The 27,116-nt window shown below is 42.6% G+C and overlaps 1 protein-coding gene across 1 annotated transcript; it reads left to right on the forward strand.

Moving 5' to 3' along the window:
* Positions 1 to 247: 247 nt before the first annotated feature.
* LOC147882496 (ACT domain-containing protein ACR11-like) lies at positions 248 to 16,595 on the forward strand. The gene is made up of 10 exons (XM_087401108.1): positions 248 to 505; positions 1,498 to 1,552; positions 1,665 to 1,790; positions 8,026 to 8,120; positions 8,571 to 8,655; positions 8,741 to 8,797; positions 9,570 to 9,625; positions 15,570 to 15,675; positions 15,841 to 15,909; positions 16,172 to 16,595. Exons 1-10 carry the CDS (start codon positions 261 to 263, stop codon positions 16,232 to 16,234), a joined length of 957 nt encoding a protein of 318 aa, XP_087257234.1. The 5' UTR covers positions 248 to 260; the 3' UTR covers positions 16,235 to 16,595.
* The last annotated feature ends 10,521 nt before the right edge of the window (positions 16,596 to 27,116 follow it).

The raw sequence follows: 27,116 nt of genomic DNA on the forward strand, positions 1-27,116 counted from the left end.
TCCAAGCTCCATAGCCACCCCACAATGACTTCCCTCCTCATCTCCCGCTCCTTCCACTCTTCCCCCCCCCCCCCCCCCCCCTCCCTCTCCCCTCCCCCCTTGCCTTCTCGCCCCCCCCTCCCCTTCCTCCCCCCCTCCTCCTCATTCCCCTCCCTCCGCAGGTACCCTCCTTTCTCGCTCTCCTTTCTTCCCCTCGCTGTTTCTAGTCCCCTCCTCCATTGGTTTCGATTCGATTCCGTCGCCTCTTTCCTACCGTGAAAATGCGCGCTTGGGAATGCGCAGATGTGGGCTTTTGCTCTCCCCATACTTGCCGTCTTTCTCTTAGTACAAGGCAGCATTCAGCATTGGTTGAGATCATTGTCTCGCTTTTTTGGCTGACACAGACTTGGAATGGGAGCTGTGGGTGTAGAATGTTGTCATCGCTATCGTGCTTACAAAGCGCTGACGGACAGTTCTTTTCTACTATATTCACGATAAGACAAGTGCGGAGTAAAACTGAATGCCGGTGAACCCAAAGAAACGATGCAAGGGGATGTCGTCTTATCGAATATGAGACACTTAGGTCGCTTTGGTTCGCCTTTGCTGCAAATTGCTTTGAATTTCGCTTAGTATTGTTGTCATCTGAAGACGTTTTCTAGAGAACCTTGAAACATTGGCCCGAAGAGCTCGTACTTATCCAGTGCGGAAGCGAGTGTTCTGTGGGTTTTCCTTTGCAGCAGATTTGGTCCTCTAAGTCTCAGTAGGTAGAGGGAGCGTTTCGTGGTTCCCATTTGAAGAGATACTCTTCGTGCTAACATCATCGGTTCATATGTTTACTTCTTACTATTATCGTCTTTAGAGATTTCCTTCCTCCTCTGGGAGTTTTTTGTTTCGTTCGCGTCGAAAGGGCGAGCATACCAGAGTACAGCGAATGAGTGCAGCGCTGGATAAACACAAAGGGATCATTTTTAATGATATTTCTCCAATGGTCCTTTTTCCAAAAATTTTGGAGGCCTTGGATTTACCAATTACCTTTTCTTCTCAACAAAAGGAAGCCAGACTTCATTTTGGAACGCAACGTAATACATGCTATTGGACCGTGATTTTCGGCAATTTAAATTCCCAAATTAATTATGTCCAAGATAGATTTAATCGTGTCCAAGATAGATCTATGCAGCCAGAATGTGCAAGTTTTCATTAGTACAGCGCTTATGCGTTTCTAACTAGTTGGCGGTAGTTTCGCATCCTAGGGTCTTGCGCTAGAAAGATTATAATTAACTCCCACACAAATTTGCGAGATGACCGCCTTGTTTTTGCCTATCATCTGCCTTTCTATTAAAGCGATTGCTGGTGAGCTTAGTCTATTATACCTTTCTATTAAAACATATATTATCAACGTCATTTCAGGCACACTCCGTAGGTTTTGGTAAACTCAAATCTTTGTCAAATTTTGTTTAGATTTTCTGTAATGATTGTCAGATGTTTTACTATTATTCTTGGCATTGTAATTGTTCCTAGAGTATGCCGACAAGCTGTAAGTGATGCAGCCAGCCTCACCAGATCAGGTCTGGAGGTATGCCTATTTCTCCATTTGTCTTGCCCAACGCATGCCACCTTTTATCTGACCTCAGATGCTTTGCTTACCTTACTGGATGCTCGTACTGACTAGGAGTTTATACCTGCAGGAGTCAGAGAAGAAAGAGGAGAGTATACTTCCAACACCTATTGTAGTGATAGACCAGGATTCCGACCCCAATGCTACAGTAGTAGAACTTAGCTTTGGTGACCGGCTTGGTGCACTTCTCGATACTGTATGGCTTCAAGTCCAAACCCATCTTGTTTCTATTTTTCCTTCAAACTTTACTGTAGCGCAACGTTCAGTTTACATGCCTGCAAACAAGGTTTTAGATAAAGTTACAATGGAGCTGTGTGAAGTAAAGAAGCCGATGACTGGGATAGTCATGAAATGAAGGCACTACAAGAACACACTTGAACTTCTAGCTGCTTACTGACTGCCATTTTCTGCTCTGCCTGCTCTGTTTTTTGTAAGAGAAAATAGAGGTTTCACATCTGAATCCTGATGGATTATTGTTCTCTCTGCCTTTCTTTTCTGAAAGGATGAGAGATTGTGACCTTAAGGATTTATCGGGACACTTGCAAGCTTACTGCTGTGCCTTTCCAACCGCAGCTGTTCACTTCCCATTATAATACGAGGGCAAGTTTGTGTGTTAATCTGAATGTCTTCATGGCAGAAAATGATGGTTTCCATCACTAGAAGCCTGGCACATAACGTACATCATCAGCAACCCCTGGTGATTCCAATGCATGTTTGTGTTAGTGATAAAGCGCAGCGGGGGGGGTGGCGTTAAGAAAAGACAAAATTAATTATTGTCAATCTTGTGTGTTAAGTGATGAAGAAGCTTAAATGAAATGCTTTGGACTGATGGGATTGAATCCAAGACCTGCTCCAAAGGGCTGTTATATATTTTTCAGTGATAAGTGCAAACTGTTCTGTGTGTTTACCCGTCATGGGTCAAATTTTTCATTCTGTAAGAGCATGTGTCCTATATTTGTTTCCCTCCAACTGCATACCTTAACAAATTCCAGTTTTTCTGGCAGTGTTTTGCCTAACCTCCTTTAAATATTGCAATGTCTATAGTTGACTTTGGTCTGCATGTAGCAGCATGAGAAGTGCAGAGGGGGGAGGGGGGGAGAATTTTGTGCAGCACTGGACTTACGAGTGAGCACTCATGACATTGTTGGACTACGTGAAATTGGCAATGGGGTCAAGTGATCCAAAAAGTCGCGCTGGGATTCCAAAGCTCAACTAGTGAAGCATTTGTGATACATCATCTGGATCTGCTCTTGCTGCTTCCTTTGTATTAGATGGTAGTGGGGCTCACAGAACTTAAATTCACACTAGCTTAATTACGCTTTCCAGAGCCAAGAGAAGCTAATAACACACGTGAATTATTTTATGAAGCCGGAATCAAACATGGTCTTTGAAGATCAAAATGAAATAGAAAAACAGACCTGACATTGGGTCAGTGGGGAATCCCAGCTGCAAATCATTAATTACTTCTTGCCACATGTATTACTCTTCAGATCTTGGCTGTGCCAAAGCACCACTTTGCATCCAAAGAAGTATCCAATTGTTACAATGTTTTTCAACTCCAGCATCGATATAAGTACCAACTCTTGCACCTCAATCTGAATGTTCAGTCTATGCAACTTTTGAAGGAATGTCGGTCGCACGTTTGTTCCATTAAAAGGCAGCAGAAGCAATTCAAAGTTGACGTCAACATGTTGATCACCTTAAGAGTAGAATCAGGTGCTCGAATACGCTCGACGTATCTCATATACCTGTTATGAGATCCTTGGGCAAGGCATGATCTTTTGCCTTTAGGGCATAAAGAATTGGGCTTTCACATTACTAGTAGGTGTTGCCTTCTAGAAAAGGAATGTATCCTTGATAAGGATGACCTTGTTGCACCAAAATGAGTCATTTGCTTTTCATTGCTTGCCACATGTATTACTTTTCAGATCTTGGCTGTGCCAAAGCACCACCTTGCATCCAAAGAAGTATCCAGTTTTTGAGCTCCAGCCTCGATATAAGTTCCAACTCTTGCATCCCAATCTGCAGTCTATGCGACATTTGAAGGAATGTTGGTCGTACATTTGTTCCATTAAAAGGCAGCAGAAGCAATCCAAAGTTGACGTCAACATGTTGATCACCTTAGAGTAGAATCAGGTGCTCGATTATGCTCGACTTCATATGCCTGTTATGAGATCCTTGGGCAAGGCATGATCGTTTGCCTTCGGGTCATAGAGAAATGGGCTTTCACATTACTAGCATTCCCACTGTGTTGCCTTCTAGAAAAGTAATGCATCCTTGATATTGTGATAATTCTTTCTATCTTAAATGGTGCGTTGCCCTATCAGCTAGATTTGGATTTAGATGCTCGTTGGGGAGAGACTAAAATGAAAATGTTTAGACTTCACAAGCAGTTGTAGCTTGAATGAAGAGATTTTGGACTACCTTTTGATTAGCCTTCTCCTTTAGTGCTAGCCTTCATCATGGCTGAGTCTGCCCTTCACCTCCAGAGTGCTGACAGAAACTCAGTACAAAGACTTTGTATAAATGGATGCTCAAGTATGTGTGGGTGTGTGGATTTGTATGTGTGAGAGCATATTTTTATACTATGGTCTACACCCACTGTTGGGCGCTGATGCCGTCAGTGGGGATGTCATAGTAGCTAGTCCCTGCTATGCATGATGGAGTTTATGGTTTTCAACCTTGTGAGTGACTATCATGAGATTGAAACTGCACTATGTTGTGTTTTTAGAGGATGAGTTTGGGAATGTTCCTGGATTCATCTAGGTAAATGCGTCCTTGATACGGATGACCTTGTCGCACCAAAATGAGTTGTTTGCTTTTCATTGCTAGCGGGAGGGGGACTGAGTTGACGTGTGAGGGATGGGTTGAAAAAGAGGAAGTGAGAGGGGTTGCAATGGCTTAGAAGGGATTGGGGAAAGTGAGCAATAGATGGATAACGAGTGGATGAAGCTGATGAGCCCATTAAAAGAAAGGAAATCTGTTCAAATTGTGACTGTTTTCGAAGCTTTTTTGTGGTGGTAGAAAACAAGGAGAGGCTGTAACACCATTTAGTTGCTTGTGTTTAGCCAAGTCCTATCATTGCTATGTGATCTCCAAATTTAGTAACCTTTTGGAGACGATTGTTCTCCCTCTATCCTCCATGATTGGTGACCCTCATTTTGTCTAGTTGATGCATTAAAGTAAGGGTGTCTTAGCTCAGTTTCTGGAACATTGCTTCTTTGCAAAAAAGTTTCTGGAACATTGCGAGGGGAAGGCTACTGCTCTATTACTCCATATAAGGCTGCAATGGGTTTTTGCTGAATGCTTAGTGAAGAACTGAAGGCTGGGGCTTGAAGACTGAAGTGGAAGATGAACGGAATGAAGGGAAAGGGGGTCTTTCACAGGCTGAGGACGACCCTCTCCTCATGTACGCCGACCTGATGGGAGCAGACTGGAACTCTGGGCTGATTGGAACATGCCTGACTGGAACTCTGGGCTGATTGGAACATGCCTTCATCATGGCTGAGTCTGCCCTTCACCTCCGGAGTGCTGACAGAAACTCAGTACGAAGACTTTGTATAAATGGATGCTCAAGTATGTGTGGGTGTGTGGATTTGTATGTGTGAGAGCATATTTTTATACTATGGTCTACACCCACTGTTGGGCGCTGATGACGTTAGTGGGGATGTCATAGTAGCTAGTCCCTGCTATGCATGATGGAGTTTAGGGTTTTCAACCTTGTGAGTGACTATCATGAGATTGAAACTGCACTGTGTTGTGTTTTTAGAGGATGAGTTTGGGAATGTTCCTGGATTCATCTAGGTACATGCCTGACCCCACCTATGAGACGAGTGCTGGCTGACATGGCAGACGAGTGGCACGTGGCTGCTTCTGTCAGCTTGCTTATACTACTGTGTCGCTTTCCTTCCATGTGGCCTTATCTGTTGTACCTGCCTGTCTGCTGCAGGTCTGACCCACGGGTGATGTGGTGGCCTGCATGGCTGCCAATCGTACCTGTGTGCTGTTGGCTGATGTTTTGTCTGTATTGTGGTTGCTGTCCTCATGTCTGCTGCTCCCACTGCCAGGTAGACAGCATGTACATGAGCTGGAGCAGGGGCACCTTTTCAGGCCTAGTTATACATCTCGAGGACTTGGATTGAGCCCATACAGCTTTCCACAATGTGTTGGGTTTACAACAATTGCTTTCTCTAGATCATGAACATGGATTTATTCGGAGATCATGCTACCTATAGATACATAGATACATGTTGGATGCCATGCAGATTGCTCTAGGCTAGTTGAAAGTTGTGTAACATCGATGTAGCATTGAGGTAGGAGGTTGAGAGATTTCATGAAGTGGGAAGCCATGGTTGGTTTGTGACCTATAGGTTGCATAAATAGTGGAGGAATGGAATTTTCATTGCTAGCCTACTAATTGCTAGCCTTCTCCTTTAGTGCTAGCCTTTGTCATGGCTGAGTTTTCCCTATGTGTGAGAGCATATTTTTATACTATGGTCTATACCCACTGTTGGGCGCTGATGGCGTCAGTGGGGATGCCATAGTAGCTAGTCCCTGCTATGCATGATGGAGTTTATGGTTTTCAATCTTATGAGTGACTATCGTGAGATAGAAACTGCACTATGTTGTGGTTTTAGAGGATGAGTTTGGGAATGTTCCTGGATTCATCCAGATATATAAATGGTTTCATTGTCTCTTTTAAGATGGTCTCAGGTCTATGTCTCCATTTCTAATAGGCACAAGGAGGGAATTTTTAGCCCTAAGTCCAAGATGCAAATGGGGGCAATGCCGCTTGTCATGGCCATGCACGTGGCAGTGATAACAGAGATGCTATGTATCATGCCTTTGCTTCTCCTCTGCGTTCAATTGTATGGAAGCCAATATGCACTTCCCGTTGTCCTGCATCTTTACAACGAAAAAGTAGCTCTCAAATTGGTTGAGCCAAGACGAGAAATATGTTCTATCTCTTGGTCGTATCTGACAAAGTTCAACTTCCCTGGAAAAGAAGGCTTGATTGGAGGTGAACTGGTTCGTCAGGCTCTCATGTTTTGGCCTAGAGCAATGACAATAGCAAAGCTTGATCCTGTCCCTCCATTTCTGCTTGCTGCTCGGAGGTGATTGTCTCTGGCTTCTCTGGCATCCTGTTCTGTGCAGAAATATTCTTCTCTGTCCTCGTGGGCCTCTTGGCTCCCTCAGGTCCTGACGAAAAGATTCTCTGATTGCTGAGACTCTGTTTATGCTGCTGCTAGAGGTTCTGCTGTGGGTGCTGCTAGGGATGCTGATGACCTGAGGCATGCTGCTGGAGGTGGAGCCAACACTGGAGGGGTTGCTGCTTCTCTGGGGAAGGCTCCAGCTGAAGGACCAAATCCTGGAGGGCCTGCTACTCTGGTGGTTTATATAGGAATAGGGCTGACTACTGGCCGATCTAGTCTGGGACCTGCAGAACTGACCCGACTGTACCTCTGACTGCCGACCGTCCATGTGTCAGCCGACCAGGCTTGTGGAAACTGCCTGCTGATGTGGCATTTTAGTGCTGCTGCTGACCCAACCTGCCATACGGCAGCCTGCACTGCTCCTGATGTCTGTGCCGGTCTGTAGACTGCTACCTGGTGTCCTGTATGGCCGACATCAGCCACAATACAGGCTGATGTCACTGCTGACTGTACTGTGGGCTGCAGCACTGCCATGTAGGCAGTCATGCCATGGGTTGCAAATTCCCATGACATTGGTAGTCTCCTTAGATGAAGGAAGAGGTTGCCCCTCCCTTAGGTCAGAGGTGTGCCCGTGAGTAAAGTAGTTGCAGAAATGAAGTATTGCAGCGGCAAGTAAGATTGCCTCACACATCAATAGTTCTCCATTTGGAGGGAGTGCTATCTGTTACACACCTATGCAATAGACTCTTTTGTGCATACACACTGGATAACAAATATGAGGTATTCAAAGCTCGCAAATCAGTTTTTATCGAACAGAACAGTAGAATTGAATACTGGCCTTGTGATTGAGATCTGTACCGTGTTTTTCTTTATGCAGTGCCCTTTTAATTTTCTTTTCCTTGACCTCAGATTCATATATTTTTGGTAAGAACCATTTATATAAGACCATGCTAGTGTCTCTTTATTTGCTTATGGGGCTGTTTCCTATTGGAGCTTGCACAGAAAAGGTCCCCCTCCCCACAATTCCTTTTCTTCTGTGGCCCCCAGGTGTCATGTTTAGGCTGCTGCATGTGATGCTAGCACTAAGCTGTAATTGTCTAGCATGTGATGCTAGTGTTAAGCTGGTCTCTAATGAAGGTAGTCCACGCTCCACCCACAGAAATTTAATCGTTTGAAACTTTGTGATTGGTCAGGCGTGAGGATTTGGAAATAACTTAAGCATAAAGAAGTCAATTTTCTTTTAATGCTGATTAGGACGTATGCTGTGCATGTGTGTAGATGCAAGCACTGACGGAGCTGGGCTTGAATGTCGTCAAGAGTGAAATCTCCATTCAAGGGTCCATAGGGCGCAAGCGTTTCTCTATTACTCGATCGTAAGGCTCTTGTTTGCTATTTTGTCAATATCTATATTAAGAACAGCAATTTGGGAATAAAAGCAGTACGTTTGTCTTTGTATTGGCTCTTTAAGCTATGTTTGGGATTAAAATGGTGTTTACCTGTCACACATTCAAAACACAATGACAAACAAATTTGTGTTGGAATTGCTTTTCACATCTGATTATCTGTGTGTGTGTGTGTGTGTGTGTGTGTGTGTGTCCTCTAATTACAGATCTGACAAATCTATGAATTTTAAAGGAGGGTCAGCAGGCATGTGTTGTTTTTGTGATCAGAACTCGTTTTAACCACTGCAGTTAAATGCTCATTTCTTTTAGCATGCATTTTTTCCTGCTTTTCAATGCTATTACTTGATATCTCTAACATTTCTGTTTGTATTTTTTAAGAGAGCGGTCACTGATATGCCTATTATGTTTGTATTTTATCAGGGACACTGGTCGGAAGATAGAGGATCCCGAACTGTTGGAGGCTATACGGCTTACTATCATAAGTAACATGCTAGAGTACCATCCTGTATGTGTAGCATTTAATAGTCTTGCTGTCATATAGCTGTTGTCCCCCTTTGAAGGTAAATCCTGAGCGTGCTAATTTCCTGCAGGAATCCAGTGCTCTACTTGCCATGGGCAATGCTTTTGGTATCAAGGCTCCTATGGAGGTGTGCCTACTATTGGAATGAAATGAGCGTACTTAAAATCATAAATGTGATTCCCGTTGCCTGAAGTTTAAGTCCTTTTAAAAGGGTCGTGAAACCACGTAATCACTCTCTCTTAAATTGCATAAGGTCATACTTCTTAGCAGTTATACAATCTGTAGTGTGTAGTCATTTTGTGTGAGTGTGTGCGCACGCATGTGGGTGCATAACCCATTTGAAATCAAGCACGTGGATGCATGCAAAGAGGCACAAAGATGCCAAAGAATCGATGCATGCCTGCACCCTGTCATGCCGAGCAGCCGCATGAGGAAGATAAATAAGAACTTGCCCTCTTCCCTGCTCGTCATCAACATTACTGTCCTTCCTACCCCAAGCTGCCCTTTACAACTTTGTGCACTTTGTGGCTGCAATTTGGAGTTCACTAGCTCGTCACCTTCTTTTAATAGTCCTTATTTATCTTTTCCTTGTTTTCTTTTCACAATTTGCTTCTCTCAGCTGGTTAGTTTTCCCACCTTATTGGACAGCTTTCCAGTCCATGTAGAATTTTTTTTCTTAATCTGTTTGTGGTCATTACGGTCCTTTCTACGGAGCTGTTCCCTTTTTCCTGGGTAAGTGATGGTGGAGGAGTGTGTAATAATACATTAAACGGCTTGCTTCTGGTGATTTGATAGTCTCATATGTTGCATAGTAAACTAAATATGTCTTTTTAAGGCCGTTCCTTTTGTGTCATAATTTTAGAATTTGGTCATTGAATTTTTTGGGTATGGGAATGCAGTTGGATGTGGACATTGCAACACACATTCATATTTCTGATGAGGGGCCTCATCGAAGGTAAGATAGAGAAAAGTGCATGGATTTATTTCCCCTGTGCTTCCTTTCGTTTTCTGATATGGCATAGCGAGACGTTCTGAATGTGCGTATCAATATTATCCTGAGCACATCTTCAGGTTTTCCATGTATTTCAAGCTTGCCTTCAAAATATCCTATGTGGGATGAATCATCCTGTGCATAAATATCTCTTGGTCACATTTCATCTCATGCTTAGAGGAAAAATCCCAGAAATGCTATCTGCTGTACCTTGAAAATTTTGAAAAGAGTTGTGTATGCCTCTTTTTCATTACTTGACATAGATGAATGTGCGGTATGATTTACATCCAGTGTTTGCTCTGTGTAGCAGTCACAGATTTTAGGGTGCTGCAGTATCCTTTTTCCATTCCGGTGCTGCAATGTTGTTTTCTAGACTTTTATTGTTTAAATTTACAGCAGCTTCTTGTCACTTTTTGGAACAAGAAAGGAAAGTATTTGTAGAGCGCCAGGTAACTATGTTAGTGTCTTTTGTGGCACATGCCAAAGTGATTTCTTTGAATGTCTACACAATTAAAGACTAAGAAAGGGAATCATCATCCTCTCGAGAGATTGTCGGAGGAGGCATTAGAAGTCAGGATTGGATGCTCACCTTGTTCAAGGTCCAGTAGTTTGCTGTTGGAGTCAAACCAGTTGCTGTTCCGAGATTCTGAAACAGCCATTTTAAACCATGTGAAGGAGTTTTGCTCACGTCTCGTGGATCTATTGGGGCTCCTGCACTATGGGTACTATGTTTTGGACCAAGTCTTCCTAGCCTGACCTACCCTATGGCAATAAACAGTTTTCTTAGTAAAGTTTCGATGCCTCCCTCCTATTTGATACATTTAGTGGCCTCTCCATCCCCACATGTCACCAGATTTAAAACAATGGGACACACATCTTTGGTGAATGAGCATAGCATCTCGTAAGCACCACCTCTGCCCCTTGTAAACACCTTGCTGGTTCATATCATGTGCTGTTAACAGCCCAAAGTGGCATTGGTTGCACGTGTTTTCTAAAGTGCAACATCTGCAGGCAAAGCTGCTGTTTGCCGCCAGCAAATTTCAACTTTAGAGGAACACACAAGAAAATGTATAACCAGCACAAGCAGCCAGCAGGCGGTCACAATTACAACACAATTACTGAAGGCAAAGACATTATACAAGGTGGAATTATTATCAAACTGACTGAGCCAAGAAAGACATCTTATGATCTGTCCTACCATTATGCAGCTGAAAAGAGATTTCTTCTGAATGGGCTTCAGTGTTGAGCACTGAGTTCACTTTCTCCAGTTGCAACTGTAGAGGTTCCTCTTGTCACATTTGAAGGAGTTGGTCCTTGATGCTTGGTTGCATGCTTTCTATGGAACATTCTGTATGGAATGAGTATTGGTGTGGTACATGAAATTTTTTAAGGCAGGTCAGGCACGTGACATATTCTTAGCCTTCAGCCTATACACCTATACTTTCATGATAGTTTATGAATTTGGATAGTTGAACCATTATCTTGTACTGTAATAACTCACAAAAGTTTCGGCTTGAAACCATGAATATTTAAATTTAACTTAATACCTATCACATTCTAAGGTTCAAGTTCTTGAAGCTTATTATTCTATGTAGCATCATGCATGAGCAGGTAAAAACCTTTAAGCAGCGAGTTATGTTTCAAAAACATGCCGCGTATGTCACGTCTCAAATTCCAATGTTAAAAGTAAATTCAAGCACAAAATAGTAAGTTAGTGGAACTTAATATTTAAGGCTTTTTAGGACTTTTGGATTTGTTCTCAGTTTTGGTACGAGTACCATAAAGGTGCTGTACATACTGGACATTCCTTATTCTGCAACTATACCCCGTGGCTTGCTAGAGGGCTTGCTCAACAAGTGGGTGCAAGTTTGTTTTCTTGCCATTTAGAGGGGCAGAACCTGCATTCCAGATTTGATTGCATGTCTTTCCCTTGGACAGCCGAGGGATTCAGTCTCCCACAAGCCTTGGGGAAAAATCTTTTTTAAGGCCTTCGCTGGCTGGTTACTTATTCTAGCTACGTGGCCATGTAGGTCAAGGGGTGGCAACACCTTTGCTGCTTGGTGGACAAAGCTGGAACTCTTTTGAGATCTGCAAGCATCAGTCAGCTGTAGGTCTTCTAGCATGGATGCAAATCTATGGAAGCTCTCACTCAGACCAAACTCCAGCAAGTTGAGCAAGGAGTTGCGTCAGTGGAACCCGAATGAATTCTGAAATGGAGGATTCTGTGGCATACATATATAACTTCTATTATCAGAAAATACAGCTTTGCTATTATTTTGGTGCATTCCAAACTCTCTGAGAATTAGCCTCGACCATGTGGCTTGACATGCTATCATACTAGCTGTTTTGGACTCCTTTTAGTGGAAGTTAAGCTACCGTCTACTCCAAAGTAGCTGCACCTTATTCAAACGAAAACACATCTCCAATAGCAGATCTCCTTTCATCCATTGAGCCAACCTCGTCTGCCTCTGCAAAACCATAAGATCAATAGCATCACCTCTGATACAAACCAATCCATACTGCATCATGCATGGTACCCTTTAGATACGCTTCTTGATTGCTCTCCAAGGTGACTCCCGTGGTTGCTGCATAAATCAACTCACTTTGTTTGCTGCATATGCAGACTTAGGCCTTGTAGTGGTCAAGTAAATTCCGGTCCCCTCAAGCTGCCTATTCAAGGAAGGTAGCACCCTAAGGTACCAAAGAACCTGGGTCTTTGAACCCCCGACATACAACAGGTACCATCTGCAACCTGGTCCTTGATATACTGATTATCAAATTTCTTTTTTTTTGCATATTATACTTGGCACATTCCATCTCACAAGATTGCCCCCGAGGAATTCCAGGATTGTTTTGTTCTTCCTCTCAGCTGCCACGTTTTGCTGAGGGGTGTATATTGCTCTGTACTGTCTCTTTGTCCCACATTTCCTGCAAAAGTCGATGAAGGCTTGGAATTTGTATTCTCTGCCACTGTGTCACCCGAGAGCGTTGATTCTTTTGCGTGCTCAATTCTTTGCCTTTCTTTTAAATATTTGAAAATAATACAAGGCATGTGACTTGTGTACCATCATGTACACCCAAGTTTTTATGGAGTAACTACAATGCAATGAACGTGATGAAGTAGAAAGATCCCCCCAAAGACCTAGTCTCAAAGGGTCCCACAATATTAGTATGCCCCTAGTTTCAAGATATCATTTACTCTGTGTCCCTGTTCTTATCTTTGTGTTGCTTTATATAGCAACAAGCCTGGAAGGTCTACATATCTAAGGTTTATATTCGTTCAAGTAATGTGTGCTCTAAGGTTTTTGATGTCTAAGGGTTCTAAGGTTTATATAGCTGCAAGCTAACATGTTCACGTTTGCCTCTAAAGTTATACACACACACACGCTTTTTGATTGAAGCCATGATTGTTTATATTACAAGAAAAGCCACCTCAAGGCGAGGAGCTAGAAATTATATCAGCTGAAAATCTCTGTATATACTAAATATACATCATGATCGATGTAAAGTTACACACACACTCACATATACACACACCCCCACCCCTTTGTAAGACTAGAATGTATGCAATCGTACAAATTCAGATTTTTGTTGTTATAAAGTCCAAAACTCTACCAAGAAAACAAAAGAGAAAATGAAAGGGAAAAGGTAGACATACCTAGCAAGCAAAGCAATGCTTATGTCGTCATCAGTGCCCAAGCATAAGCAGCTGTACTGGGTTTCTAAAGACCCGTGGTGTCTCTTGGGCAAACCCAGTGTTTACTAGAATACCCAATTAGACAAAAGGGAAAGATAACAAGAAATAAAGAAGAAAGGAAGAAGGTGACTAAACAAAAATCAAGAAACAAAAGAGACCCCCCCTCCCAAAAAAAAAAGGATACAGAAATAAAATCTCTCTCTCTCTTATGTATGGAAAGTTTTACCTAAAACACACATGTGCTTATAAATTTCTCCCTCTCGAGGTCATGTAATATACAAGGAAAATATGTGACATGCAATAACCTGCTATTGAGTTCCATTAAAAAAAAAACCTTACAATGCTAGGCACCACATTTTCTTGCATTTAAGATTCAACATCAAGAAGAAATATTCAGTTTCCTGTGTGTCAAGAAACTGCATACTGGTTGTGTGTCAGGTGTTATCTTCCTTACTCCTTATGGTTGACGGCTTCTAGTCAAGTGAATGTTTTCACTTTTCTTGTGAGTCAAGAAACTGCAGACTGCTTGTTTGTCAAGTGCTATCTCCTTAACTCCTTTACGATCAAAGATTCCTTAACTTTTTATGGTCGAGGATTATTGGTGCATTGGAGGATTCGAGTTATGGACAAGATTCATTTCTCTCCATTTGTATTGCGATGTCTCACCTCAAGACTACAAGGGGGTTTGTTTAAGTCAGCCAACACTGAGGTTCTATTGGCTCGCATGTGTCGCACTATGTTAATAGTGCCCATGCATGAAGCTAGGAGACTGGGACCCTTGTAGGCAAGTTAGTCCAATTCTATGCTTTCCATGGGACCCTTGTATGGCAGGATGATCCAATTCTATGCTTTCCAGATCATGCAGAGGGTATGATGGCACAACTGTTAGGCCTAAGAAATCATCTACTTAGCAGCAGTTGCTGTCTCTTCCCAATCAAAACATAAAAATCTTTAACATCGACAATAATCATCATTCAACTTACAATATTATTATTCAAACCAAAATGTACAAAGAGAAAAGAGTAAGAATTGAATGAGGGCAAACACAATTTGGGGGGAGGGGATACGGGTGCGGCGCTGAGAAGATGATCACTGTCATTGTCTTAGCATTTGCTTGGGCCCGAATACAGCCTATAGGACCAAAAACGGTTAGCAAAGATAACCAAATGTGGCCTGAATGGTTGCTGTTACTGGCTGCCTCTTCCTGCTTGCAAGTGATTATACCATTTCATGTTCTCTTAAATAAAGCTGCAGATTTAGGTGTCCACAATTATATCTACTGTGCGTAATCACCTTTCTTCTTGCATTAAGCATTGTGGTTGCTTTGCTTGCTTGGATAGAGATGCGCCATTGTGCAGCAAGTATGATAGGTATGTGTATGTTCCCAGATGCTTGAGAAATGAATAAGTCTTATGAATCTCAGAAAAACTCCTGCTTTCATCAACATTATTTCTAGCCACATAGTTGAAGATGACCAGAAATAGTCCTCAGAGAAATGCCCATTACACCTGGCATCAACAGACTCTCTGTGCAAGAGATATGTCACAAGCACAAAATGCGGCTTAGCTGGTTGCAACAGAAGCATGGATAAGCGGTGCACATTGTGTGACAGATCCAATAGCTTCCATTGCAACTTTCTTGTTTAGTAAAGTTTCTAGATGACATTATGGTTTGACATCTGTGGTTTTAGGAAACAGTATTCATATTTGCAGTAAGCATTAACATCATGAGCAGTCTTTTATTATAGTGTCGCTAATTAGTTGGGCCACTGATTTTTTTCCTTGTGAGCGTATAGTCTGCACAGTAGTGGATGGCCGCTTGTCAGTAGTCTGTTAGCCTTTTGACAATCTCTGTTGGTCATTTGACAACCAATTAGCTTTTGGTTCTCTCACTAAATGAAAGGGATGGTTGCAAGGATTGAAATATATTATTAATTCCCACAGGACACCAAAATGCAACTATGGGACAGTCAGAAAATACAATTTTGCCTAAGAGCTCAGAAGCGGCTAGAGACTGTGCGCTTATGCCTGGATAAAAGATAGACTTACAGGAGTTGCGATTTATATTGGCTTACAAGATTGTGCTGGATTTCAACGAACTGCAGTAGATGCTGCGAAGATCTCTAGATGTCATCACAAAATTGCGGCATTGTGTGATTCATGTTTGGTATCAGTTTGATGGTATTTTGGTTTATTGTTCATGAAATTCCAGCTTGCTGTACATTGAAACTGCTGACCGTCCTGGATTGCTAAGGGAGATAGTCAAAGTGTTAACTGACGTCAATGTCAAGTTCGAGTCAGGAGAGTTTGACACGGAAGTAAGTTTTCAGAACCGGTTTGAAAATTTAATCTCGTCGTAAGTACAGATTGAGAAAGCTAGTCAAAAAGTTTCAATGCTTGTGGTGTCCTCTCCCATGTCATTCATTTCAGGTTTGTGACTGTAGTGCTGTTCTAAAGACCTAATTTCCTGTATCTGTTTTAAGGGCTTGTTGGCAAAGTGCAAGTTTCATGTAAACTATCAAGGGGCAGCCTTGAGTAAATCGATGAAACTGGTAAGGAAACCTACTCTGCACGTTGCTTCTTGAGGCCATTTTTACAGTTTTTTGGATGAGTGGAATGCTGTAATACTTTCATTGATGTGTGATAGCTTGTGCAAAAGATAACGAGCTATGCAGGGACTCCCTGAAATGCTTTCATTGATTTGTGAGGGCTTGTGCAAAAGATAACTAAATATGCAGGGACTCCCTGAAAAATGCGAATTGCATAGAGGATGAGAGAAAGATGGGTCTTCTAATGGCACTTGCTTATGTACAGGTTTTAACAAACTGTATGCAATATTTCCTAAGGAGACCACAAACCAACGAGGACAGCTATTGATGTTATCAATGATTGCTTTATGTAAAAAGAAAACATTTGAGCAACTATCTTACATATGCTTCACATGTGAGCTATTGGAGTCCGCTTAGCGATACCCTAACCCTAAAAAAGGTGCAGTTTATGAAAAAAATGTACATGTACATGTGGGAAAAAGAGGGAAAGGACTAATTCCTTTTCCCCCCAAAGCTGACAGAGGTCTGCTTTGTATTGTATTTTTTTGCTTATATACAGCCTTCAACGGCAATGAAAGAGAATTTAATTCATCCAATTCAACTGTAATTGCACGTGTACGATCCATGCCAAATATGACTATTTTTTCTGGCCTGAGAGGCTGCAATGATTATCCTCTTTCCTACTTCATAGCCATTACTTGTATGCAGCAATCCAACTGAGGGTGGTTGACCACAACTTTGAACCGCGATTCTGTTTCAATTGCTTCACATAGATCTGAAACCACCTATTGTACCGATTACGGAGGTTAAGGACTAAGGACTAATTGACAATTTCTCAAGCTCATATGTTCAAGGCGTCAAGAGTCAAGACTAGGGCTAGGCGCCATGATTGATAGGCAGCTGAGTTGGACTGACGTGTAGGATTTGAAGGAGCTTGTACGTGTGATTGGTTAAGTACTGGTAAAGTAATGGGGTTTGGGCTTAGGATCAATTTTTGAAGGAAGTGAGGGAGATTCTTTTGTAGCTAATGGATGCACGCTAATGCATGTTTCTAGAGTGGAGACGAGACTTTCGTGTCGTGTTCAGGATTCAATTGTTGTTTGCATGTTTTATCGTGCATAAGAATTTCTTTCACTACTTCGTCGTCATGAGATGGTAAGTGTCTTTATGGCCACTTTATGAGAAGATGTGATAATATTACTAAAGGAAATCCAGGTATGTTTGCTATTTTTCAGTTGACAAATTGTTTGAAGTGCCGTAGCCTATTTGTATTAAAGAGGAAGATTATTGCATACATGCATGATTGGAAGTTTTCATTTGTGGCACAAAATTAGTCAAAGATATTAACTGGAGGTAACCACTTGAGAGGGAGATGCATAAATGTCAAACGATAATTACCGCACAGAATATTTTAGTCAAGGTAGTTTGCTAGAACTGGAGTAGGAGCTCCATTGTGTCCACTAATAGAGTTTGAGGCGTAAAAATATGCATTTTGTGCAAAAGACTAGGAAAATAGCACCGCTAACAAGCTAATGTCATTGGAGGGGAAATCTGTCCGAAGCTTGCAATCTTATTCCATTGTTTTTCCCCTCTATGCAAATCCTTCTGGCCTCCTTCCTACATTTTTGGACGTTGCATTCCATAATACGTTTTAAATGAAAAGGGTTGACACAAGGCCATGGTGAGAGTGATGATGTAAGGGAGAGCTCACATTGAGGTTAAGCGTCACTATTTGGATGTGTTTCTAACCTATTAGGGAGGTGTTGGGAAGGTTTTTTCCAATATATCAGAAATCTGTCATTGCATGACATAAGGCTTTAAGGACAATGAATAGTATCCAAGTGATCGCTTTCAATAAGTTATACTTTTGCTAATTAAGTGATACTCAATAGCTTACTCTCATGAAGAATGGGAACTTGGAAGTGGCTTGAAGCTCAATTGTGCTGCTAATCTTTGAGAACTCATTGAATATCAGTGCAGTTGAAGCCTTTTTTTAATTTGTAGAACTTTGTTGACACTTAAAACCAAAGCAGTCTTCTTCTAGACCATTTGATTCTAATTTATGATAGGAGTGGGTTTAGACTTGGAAAATATGAGCTTGGGAAATTGTTGCTATCATAGTCTTGTTACCCTCATTTTTGCAATATTGCAAAATTTCTTTACGCAGGCAGCCTAGGGAGAAGTTTCCCTTTTGTGAGCCCTTGTGAAGCCAAGTGTCCTAATCAGAGCCGTTGATTTTACAAAAATCCAATGGTTGGGGAAAAAAAATGATTTTTTTGGGTTCTAAGTCAAGCTTTTGGCTTTTCCTTCTCTTCCTTTGCCTCTACGATCTTGGCAGTCTAGCAGAAGGCGCCACGCTAACCATACCCGCAAGAAGAGGGGACAAGACGGGACAGGGAATGGGGTCAATGGGCAGCGAAAATACTGCGAAACTGTCTAAGAAGAAGAGTAGCAGAAAAAGATGAAGAGGGCTCGCTTGCTCGAGCCTGTTACCGTTTTTTGAAGTGGGTTGCAAGAATCTTGCTTACTATGCTGTAAAGAAATGGAAGGAGAAGCAAAAGAAGAGAAAGAAGAGGGAGAAGAAGAGGAGAAGCACAGAAAGCAACATAAAAAGAAGGGGGTGGAGGAGGAGAAAGAGGAAGAGGAAAAAGCCAGAAGCAGAAAGCGGAAATTCTCTCAATGTAAATCATCCCTAAAGGTAGTACCCTTCACATCCGAGAGGTCTGGGCCGACTACCTCGACGAAGAATTTGCATTGATCCGGGATGTTGTTGTTGACTTTCCTTACCTCGCCTTGGACACGGAATTCCTAGTGTTGTTGCTCGTCGTGTTGGGTAGGAGAGAAGTGATCACTAAGGGAAAAGCATTTCCAATAAAGAAAGAGTTCCTTTATGATGCCTTACAAAGAAAAGATGCCTTACAAAGAAAAGAGAAGAAATAGAAAAGCACTTAGGTCTAGTAGTTGGGAACACGACCATGGCAGATGTTGAAGCTTTAATATTATTGAGATAGGGGTCAATCACACCTTTGAGGAAACTTGGAGGATAGGAAAGGATGATGCACCAATGAGACCTATGATTGTGAGGTTCCAGACACTAGCAGATGGGTATACCTTCATGAGCATGAGGGTGGCTCAAAAGCAAACTAGAATATACTTGGATGATTATCTCATGCTCTTAGAACAAGAGCAAAGAAGGGAGGGGATGACTTGAGTTTTGGTTGTGAGACAAGAAGGAAAATGAATTGACACATGGCAGATTGAATATGGTTGCATGGAAGTGTAATCACACTCTATGGTCCATTCCAGGCGGCCTTTTAGAGACACATATAGATAGAGACATTATTTTCTACACTGAGACACATGAGAGCCCCGAGAGAGGGTTGCCCATAGTGATAGTGGGTTACGAGGCTTTGGAGGAGTGGTTGTCCTCTTCAAAACACATATGAGATCATTGTATTTGTCGTATGGAAAGAGGAGCATGCATGTCATATGTGGATACGAGTCTAGCTGTTAGATGCCCGACCGGCCTTAATTGTAATATGATGCTTCTCCCCAGACACGTCATCATATGCTCATGAGGTCACTACAGAGGGACACAACTCCTTTGAGATTATATATAATACATCATAGAGCTCTCCCAACAAGGAAACACCCTCCTTTTGGGGGACTTCAATGCAAGGACAACAAATAGACAAGTGGGCCTACTAGACTTTGCATACAATAGAAATCCCCACATGGTCCTGAAGAGATCTTGAGACATTTTGCAGATGCCTTGAATAATGTGAAAACACATGTGCAATTTTTACTTGAGTTGGGAGCAATCCATGATCTCATAATCTACAATGGCCTTCAGAGATGGCCATCATCTGGAGGGTTCACTTGTTTCCCACATGGCATTGGGAAAAGCACAGTGGACTACGTGTTGGACCCTTTAGCTTTCGCTTCATGGATACATGACTTCACAATGCCCCCTCCTCTACTCAGAGCTAACCACTCATATTTGGCATTCCGTATCTCAGTTACCATGCCAATCACACAAAGAGAGCGCATGTCATGCCTACTCATACCCAAATCCACTTTGATCGGGCTCTTGATCCAGTATACGTGAGTCACTTAGCCAAAGAGCTTTCTCCCCTTTTGGAAGATGATATAGACCTTGCCCATGCCTCAAACACCCTTGCTTCAGTATTACAGGACGACGCCACCAAATCCTTCCCCACGACCCAATCCACATGGGCCCAAGATGGGAAGATGCCTCAAAACCCTTGGTTTGACAACTAGTGCAGAGAAGCACAAGCATACCTCACACGAGAGCGAGCCTTGGGTCAGTTGAAGCCATCTGGGGCTCACCAAATCTTCCGATGGCTGACACAATGAAAGAGACGGGCCTTCCTCACACACAGGATGGATGAGATCATCAGATCATTTTAAGGCGGGAACTTGACCACTAGATGGGGACTTCTTTCAAAAGGGAAGCCACCATTCCCATCACTAATCTGGGAGTGTGGCACACTTATTCATGCTCCTTATATGATGTCTCAATGCAAGCACCACTAGACATGTCCTCTATGTCCATGCCCACTACTTATCACTTATTTACCACACAAAATGTAAAGGCTACGCTCCACTAGCTACAAAACCGAAAGGCATAGGACATGAGGGCCTATGGATCCTCTGCAATGGTCAACCTGGACGGATCTGTGGCCCATTCCTTACCCAGGCAGCCAATGACCCTGACTCTCTGCCAAAGGAGCTCCTGTCGATCCAGGGGCTGAGTGGGATACAATCTGTGAGAGGAATCTGTCTCAAAACAAGTAAACGGTGCCGGTCCTAAACGAACTCCAATGCATAGCCCAGACTCACTAAAACAACCTGACCAAGTAGAGATGGGATGAACATAGTCTGGATCTGTAAGCATATCCCTCCACCTCTGAGGAATAGCTCACTTTTTATGCTTTCCCTTGCAAACTGCAACATATCTTGTTGCTTTTTCAACCAATCAGCAGCGGAGCTCACTTTGACATTCTATAAGCCAACTACCCAAGGGGCTCTAGGCTGGTATCCATACATCAGCATGAATGGACTGTTTTGGGTTGCTGAGTGCTTAGCCTCATTGTACACAAACTCAAGCAATGGAAGGTAATCTTCCAAATCAACTTAGCATGTCTTCCAAAGTATGATTGACCCGCTCAATCTATCCATCCGACGATGATCAGCTGAATTCATGCTGATCTGGGTGTCTGATTACTCAAACACAGCCGGTAATTCCTGAGGCTGTGCATTTTGCACATGGGCAGGAGGTCTTAGCCCCAGTTCTTGCATAGATGTTCAACCATGTTGTATGCCATGGCTTCTATCGGCTTGGAGCACCATTACTATTGTACCAATACACAAGGCAGGAGACCCCATGGACACTGAGAACTACTGCACCCTCATGATTGGCCACACACTGGCCAAGATTTATGGATTGGTACTAGAGAGGGAGATCAATAGTCATACAGAGGCACAGGGATAGTGGGCACTAGAGTAGGCAGGATTCAGGAGGCAGCATTCTACACTAGATCACATCTTCACTTAGAGGGCTATCATTTAGGAGTCGAGGTCCAAACACCAGAAAGTCTACATGTGCTTCGTGGACTTCAGAAGGCCTTTGACACAATCTCATGTTCTTGCATGATCAGGAGACGACAGGAGATGCAGATTCTAGAGACACTAATCTGAGGGGTGATGAGCCTATATAGTCAGTCAGAGGCAAAGTTTGTGCCCCAGGTGGTCTATGGGATTGGATCGAGAGCACGATCAGGGTGAATCAGGGATGCACCCTCTCACCGACTCTCTTTGAACTTTACATCGATGAGATCACATGCTTCATCCATTTGCCTGGGAGGCGAGGGTTTATTATTGGTAGACTCATGATATGGATAATGCTATACGTTGATGACATAGTCCTTATATCATCTTCAATAGATGGGTTGCAGAGACATTTGGAGGCCCTAGAGGTGTTTTGCAGAGAGAGAGACCTGACAGTCAACCTTCGGAAGACCAAGGTTATGGGGCATGGCCTTCAACATCTCATGGGCAGTGCTCTGCCGACTTAGCTTCACTTGTTGTGGCGAGCCAGTGGAGATAATACAGTCCTACACGTATTTGGGAGAATTCCTAATAGGACCCCTCTTCATGATGACCTATGTAGCCCAGGCATGACTCATATGGGGGCGGAGTGCTTTAGCTCGACTAGAGCGACAGTGCTTCCAGCACACTTCTAGGATCCACCAACAAAGGGCTGGCTTTTCGATATGCTAGTACAGCCAAGTGCCATGTATGCAGCATCACCTTTTTGGGGATGTGATCTCTCGAGGGTAGAGTCGAGGAAATTCGAGTAGCTATAGGTGATCATCTGGCTAGATGATTTGGTGTAATCCCTCAGTCCTACATGAGATAATATAGGCAGAGCTCGCCATGACACCTCTCCAAGATGATTCCCTCTTTCAAAACAGTGACTTTCATCCATAGAGTTTGGGACTTACCTCACTGGAGACTTTCGGGGCTGGCCATGGAGTCATCCAAATGACTAACAGAGGGCAGGGCAGACACGTGGTATGCAGGTATATCCACCTAGCTTGCAAGGCACAATATCTAGATGGATAGAGTTCCTCCCTTTTAGTATAGCATGGATGCGCCTCCTCAGTCAATCCCACAAGATGAGATCAATCGTATCATGCGGTTAGATCTCCTCTAGCTCCTCACATCTCGAACTTCGGGAGGGGACCAAGAGTTCCCCACCAAGATCCAATTCTATCACACCCACTTCTTGAGAGTGTCGGAGGAGGGATTCATCATCAGACCCCAGTACCTCGAGGACAGAGGAGTCTCACATGCACTAAGGATTGCCATTGGATAGATGCATGTTTCATCCCATTAGATGAGGATTGAGGGAGGGAGAGCTACAGGTATACCTAGAGACCAGAGGATTTGCATGCTATGTATGCTGGGGGTGGCTGAGATAGAGGAGCTTTTTCTTTGTATTTGCCTAGCCTATTATGAGGTACAGGGACCCTACCACTGTCTCTACCTGGAGGGGAGTGGCTTCAGTCCACTATCATGAGTGATCAATTTCCATGACTAGGTTTGTGTTGGGCTCTATTTGATGGAGATATGTCAACACAGGGAGACACTCCTACGACGGATCAAAGAGAAACAGGAGGCGGCTAGACCACAAGGCATGGAGATTGCTGACAGGGAACAACAACATGTCACATACTTCTATACATATGAGTAAGCTCCAAGACACAGTGGAGTATAGGAGGAGGAGCTAGCTGAGGTGAGGGCAGCCTGGATCAGCAAAGACAGCCAACACGGTGCCATTGAGAGAGGGACACAGAGATCACGCGTGAGACAGAGAGTGACTAGAGCACATTCTATTGAGGTCTCACCTATCACAACTTTCCTTAAGGGGGACTGACAGAGATGCACTGGTCATAGCCCAAAGAGTTTAAATATCGAGGAGACCGCGCCCCCCGCAACAACGTGAGATGGCTCGATAGATGCAGATATGAGATATTTTCGCAACTCACTAGAGAACCATCACTATGTTGGGCTTTGGTTTCTGAGTCCCAGCTCCAAGATCCAGGGATTTTAAAAGTACATTTTTAAAGAATAAAATACGTACTTTTTTATTAAAAAATGCGACTTAATGCCTTAAATGCAAAAAAAGATGTTTTTTCCCACCATTTGTCGATCGAGAACATACGCGTAGTTTGACAAGTGCTTTATGTCCCTTCACATACCATGCGGTGTAATGTCACATTGAGTGCTAAGGACTCCTCAAGGTGCCTAGTCACCTATACCACGAGGTTTTTTATATGATGCCATGAGACACTGTAGGGTCATGTACCCATACTGTGTGGTGATGTTTAGGGCACCATGTGTGGCATCAAGGACCTTTTGATTCACAATGGTTTCCAATTGCGGTCATTGAGACACTGTGCAGTATGACGAGATACCGCACAGGGTCTCTGCGATATATTATAAATAGGTCCCGCCCCTGCCCCCAATGGACCCACAACTGTCTAATTCACGCTTGTCTCTTTCGCTTTGTTTGTCAATGAGTTTCTTTGCTTCATGTTTTGGTGTTAGTCAATCATGCCAGGTGATGGCCCACCTCGGCCGGTCAGAATCACCTCACCTTGGCTGGCTATAGGATGTTAGAGAGGGAGAGAGAGAGAGAGAGAGAGAGAGGGAGGGAAGGAGGGACGGAGGGACGGAGGGAGGGAGAGAGAGAGAGAGAGAGAGAGAGAGAGAGAGAGAGAGAGAGAGATGCATTTTTGTTCCATGTTTATATTTCAAGACATTTCTATCATGAAATTTAGGACAAATAACAATCTTTGGCTTCATTTGCAGTTCTACATCCAAAAATTATTGTGGCTATTTGGCACATCTAACTTAGAATATTGCATGTAAGCTTGCTAGACCTCAAGAGAGAGAAATCACCCATTTGTCTTGCCCCCTCCGAACGTGATTGGATGATTATGAATGTGGTAATCTACCTATTGAAATAGGCGTGGGATGGCATGTCGCCTTTTTCCATGTCCCTCTCTCTCCCAAGTAAGCATCTATCTGGATGCACACCATGATCATTTGCAACATTATGCTCTATTGGCAAATGCCAGTATTTCACATGCACTGGTGCAGACACCAGTGCTACTTACACAAGCACATACAATCACTTTTTTGGCTAGACTCTAATCTAGCATACTTCGTAAACCTCAATATATCTTTTCTACATAAGTGTGGCTCCATGGGCTACAAATTGTAATATATGCAACATAATCATATCTAGATTTTCCTACCTGCTGATAACACATGAAAAAGAAGGATCACAAACGTATGTATACTATGATCTATCCATGCATGTTTCTCATAATTTTGTGAGTTGCTACGAGCTGGCAATTGCAAGCTCCACAACTGGCTAGATTTTGAGAGCGAGATGCAAATGGTTGGCATAAGCGAGCCCACAATCGGCACAAAGTCAAGTATTCACTCTACAATCTTGAGTCCTACCTTATAGAGTACTACTAGTATATTATATCTACATGCGAGATGTTATAGGTCGGCCTAAGGGAACCCCAAATTGGCACAAGGACTAATATTTACTACACATTTCAAGTGTGGATCAAAAGTTATTCATGAGAAATATGATGAACACAAGGGTTCTACATGTGATGCTGGGAGTGGGTTTAGACTTGGAAAATATGAGCTTGGGAAATTGTTGCTATTGTACACCTCTTACCCTCATTTTTGCAATATTACAAAATTTCTTTGCTACACATTTCAAGTGTGGATCAAAATTTTTTCATGAGAAATATGATGATCACAAGGGTTTGCCATGTGATACGTTAGATCATTTTGTAATGAAAATGGGAACCAAGGCTAACTTTTAAATCCATCTTAGCACTCCCTAGTAAGAAGATTACAAATAAGTATGTAGTGGAATGTAGTGCTCTCATGAGTGCAAAAGTTATGGAAATCTCAGTGTATACTATCCACACATGCTTTGACGATATGATTGAATAAATTTTCAATAACCCATGGATTCTTTGATGATATGATAATATACTTAATCAGCTACTATAAAGGCTCCTTGTAATTCCATCGAGAGTGACAACTCACAACAAGTTAAGAGTTTGAAATATATGTAAATTTTGTTGATTAAAAGTCAACTCAACTCTAGGACCCCCTTTCAGTGTCTTACTTGCTAGTCCAGTATCTTCCTATGGCATATTTGATAATCTTTTCAATGATGAGCATTCCTCCCTTCTAGTTCTCCCTTGTAGAGAAGAAAGAAATACTTTACCCACCTTGAGGTGGTAGTTCTCTTTTCATCTGTGACAATGTCACTTGGTTGCTAACCATCATTTGCCTCCCTTGCTTTTAACACTAACAAGGAGGGCTTCACTTATACCACATCTCATGTGGTATAAATTTTCTTTAGTTGAATGTTTCAGACACCATGATCTATGCCACTTTGGCATAAAGGTTTGTTAGATTTAAACAAAAATGTTAAATGTCTTATCATTAGAGGTTATGGATTATATACATGTGTGTGCGGGAAGGAGGGGGTGGGGTGGGCTATCTGGGATGGGGGGGGCTGGTGGTGGTGGGGAGAGGGTACATGTGTGTGTGTGTAGCATATAAATATGTGCACACACACACACATGCATGCGAGTGTGTACGTGCATGCGCGTGTGTGGAGAGAGAGAGAGAGAGAGAGAGAGAGAGAGAGAGAGAGAGGTCACGGATAGGTGATCTTGAATGTGTTTCAAACTTCAAATCTCCACAACTTCAAGGCCTTGGATATCATCATTCATCACTTGTACTCGATGTTTCTTGTATCAATAACATCACAATCCCTGCAAACATGCCCCATAATTATGATTTGAATATCTCATATACAAGATGCCACGCACAAGCCAATACCTAACAACTACTACTCTCTTTTAGTAATTATGGACCTAAACAAATATCCCTCTTAGTGGATCCCAACTTGCATGGAAAGAGTCATCGCAAAACTATTATGCAAGTCTTTGTTTTGTGAATAGTTATAGATTTGAAACAATGGATAGACGCATCGAGGGACCCCCAAAGGGTGTTGAGAGACCACGCTCAACATCATGTGATTACATGTGCATAGCACTAACACATATAGAGTGCTATAAAGTGAAGGGTTAGATGCCCTTACCCTAACCCTAAATGGGTTTGTATATATTCTACATCTTCAACTAAATCTAGTGTACAATTAGTCATTTGTGGTGTGCTCTCTAGCTAGGGCCTCTCCCCTCATATCCACTCTTCTCCTCTCCCCTCTTCATATTTTGTCATGGTATCAGAGCTCCCTTGCCTTCCGTTGAGTCATCGAGATCCATATGAGAGAGTGTGATTGATTGAGAGATTGAGTGTTCTCTTCCGCTGTTTTTGCATTCTTGATAGAAAATTTTCGTTCATTGAGAGAAAATTTCCATCTATAATTTTGTCCATTGAGTGAGGATTTCCATTGTGAGAAAGAGTTCTTTCCAGTGTTATTGTGAGATTTCTTTTTCTACTTCACGCGAGAGAGAGAGAGAGAGAGAGAGAGAGAGAGAGAGAGAGAGAGAGAGATCCATTGTATGTGTGAGAGAGAAAATATAGCTTTCTTCATTGTGAATGAGAAAAAG

The sequence above is a fragment of the Dipteris shenzhenensis genome, chromosome 29 (assembly GCF_047967505.1).
Source record: "Dipteris shenzhenensis isolate YYH24624 ecotype China chromosome 29, Dip_SZ_1.0, whole genome shotgun sequence".
In the NCBI taxonomy this organism is placed as follows: Eukaryota; Viridiplantae; Streptophyta; class Polypodiopsida; order Gleicheniales; family Dipteridaceae; genus Dipteris; species Dipteris shenzhenensis.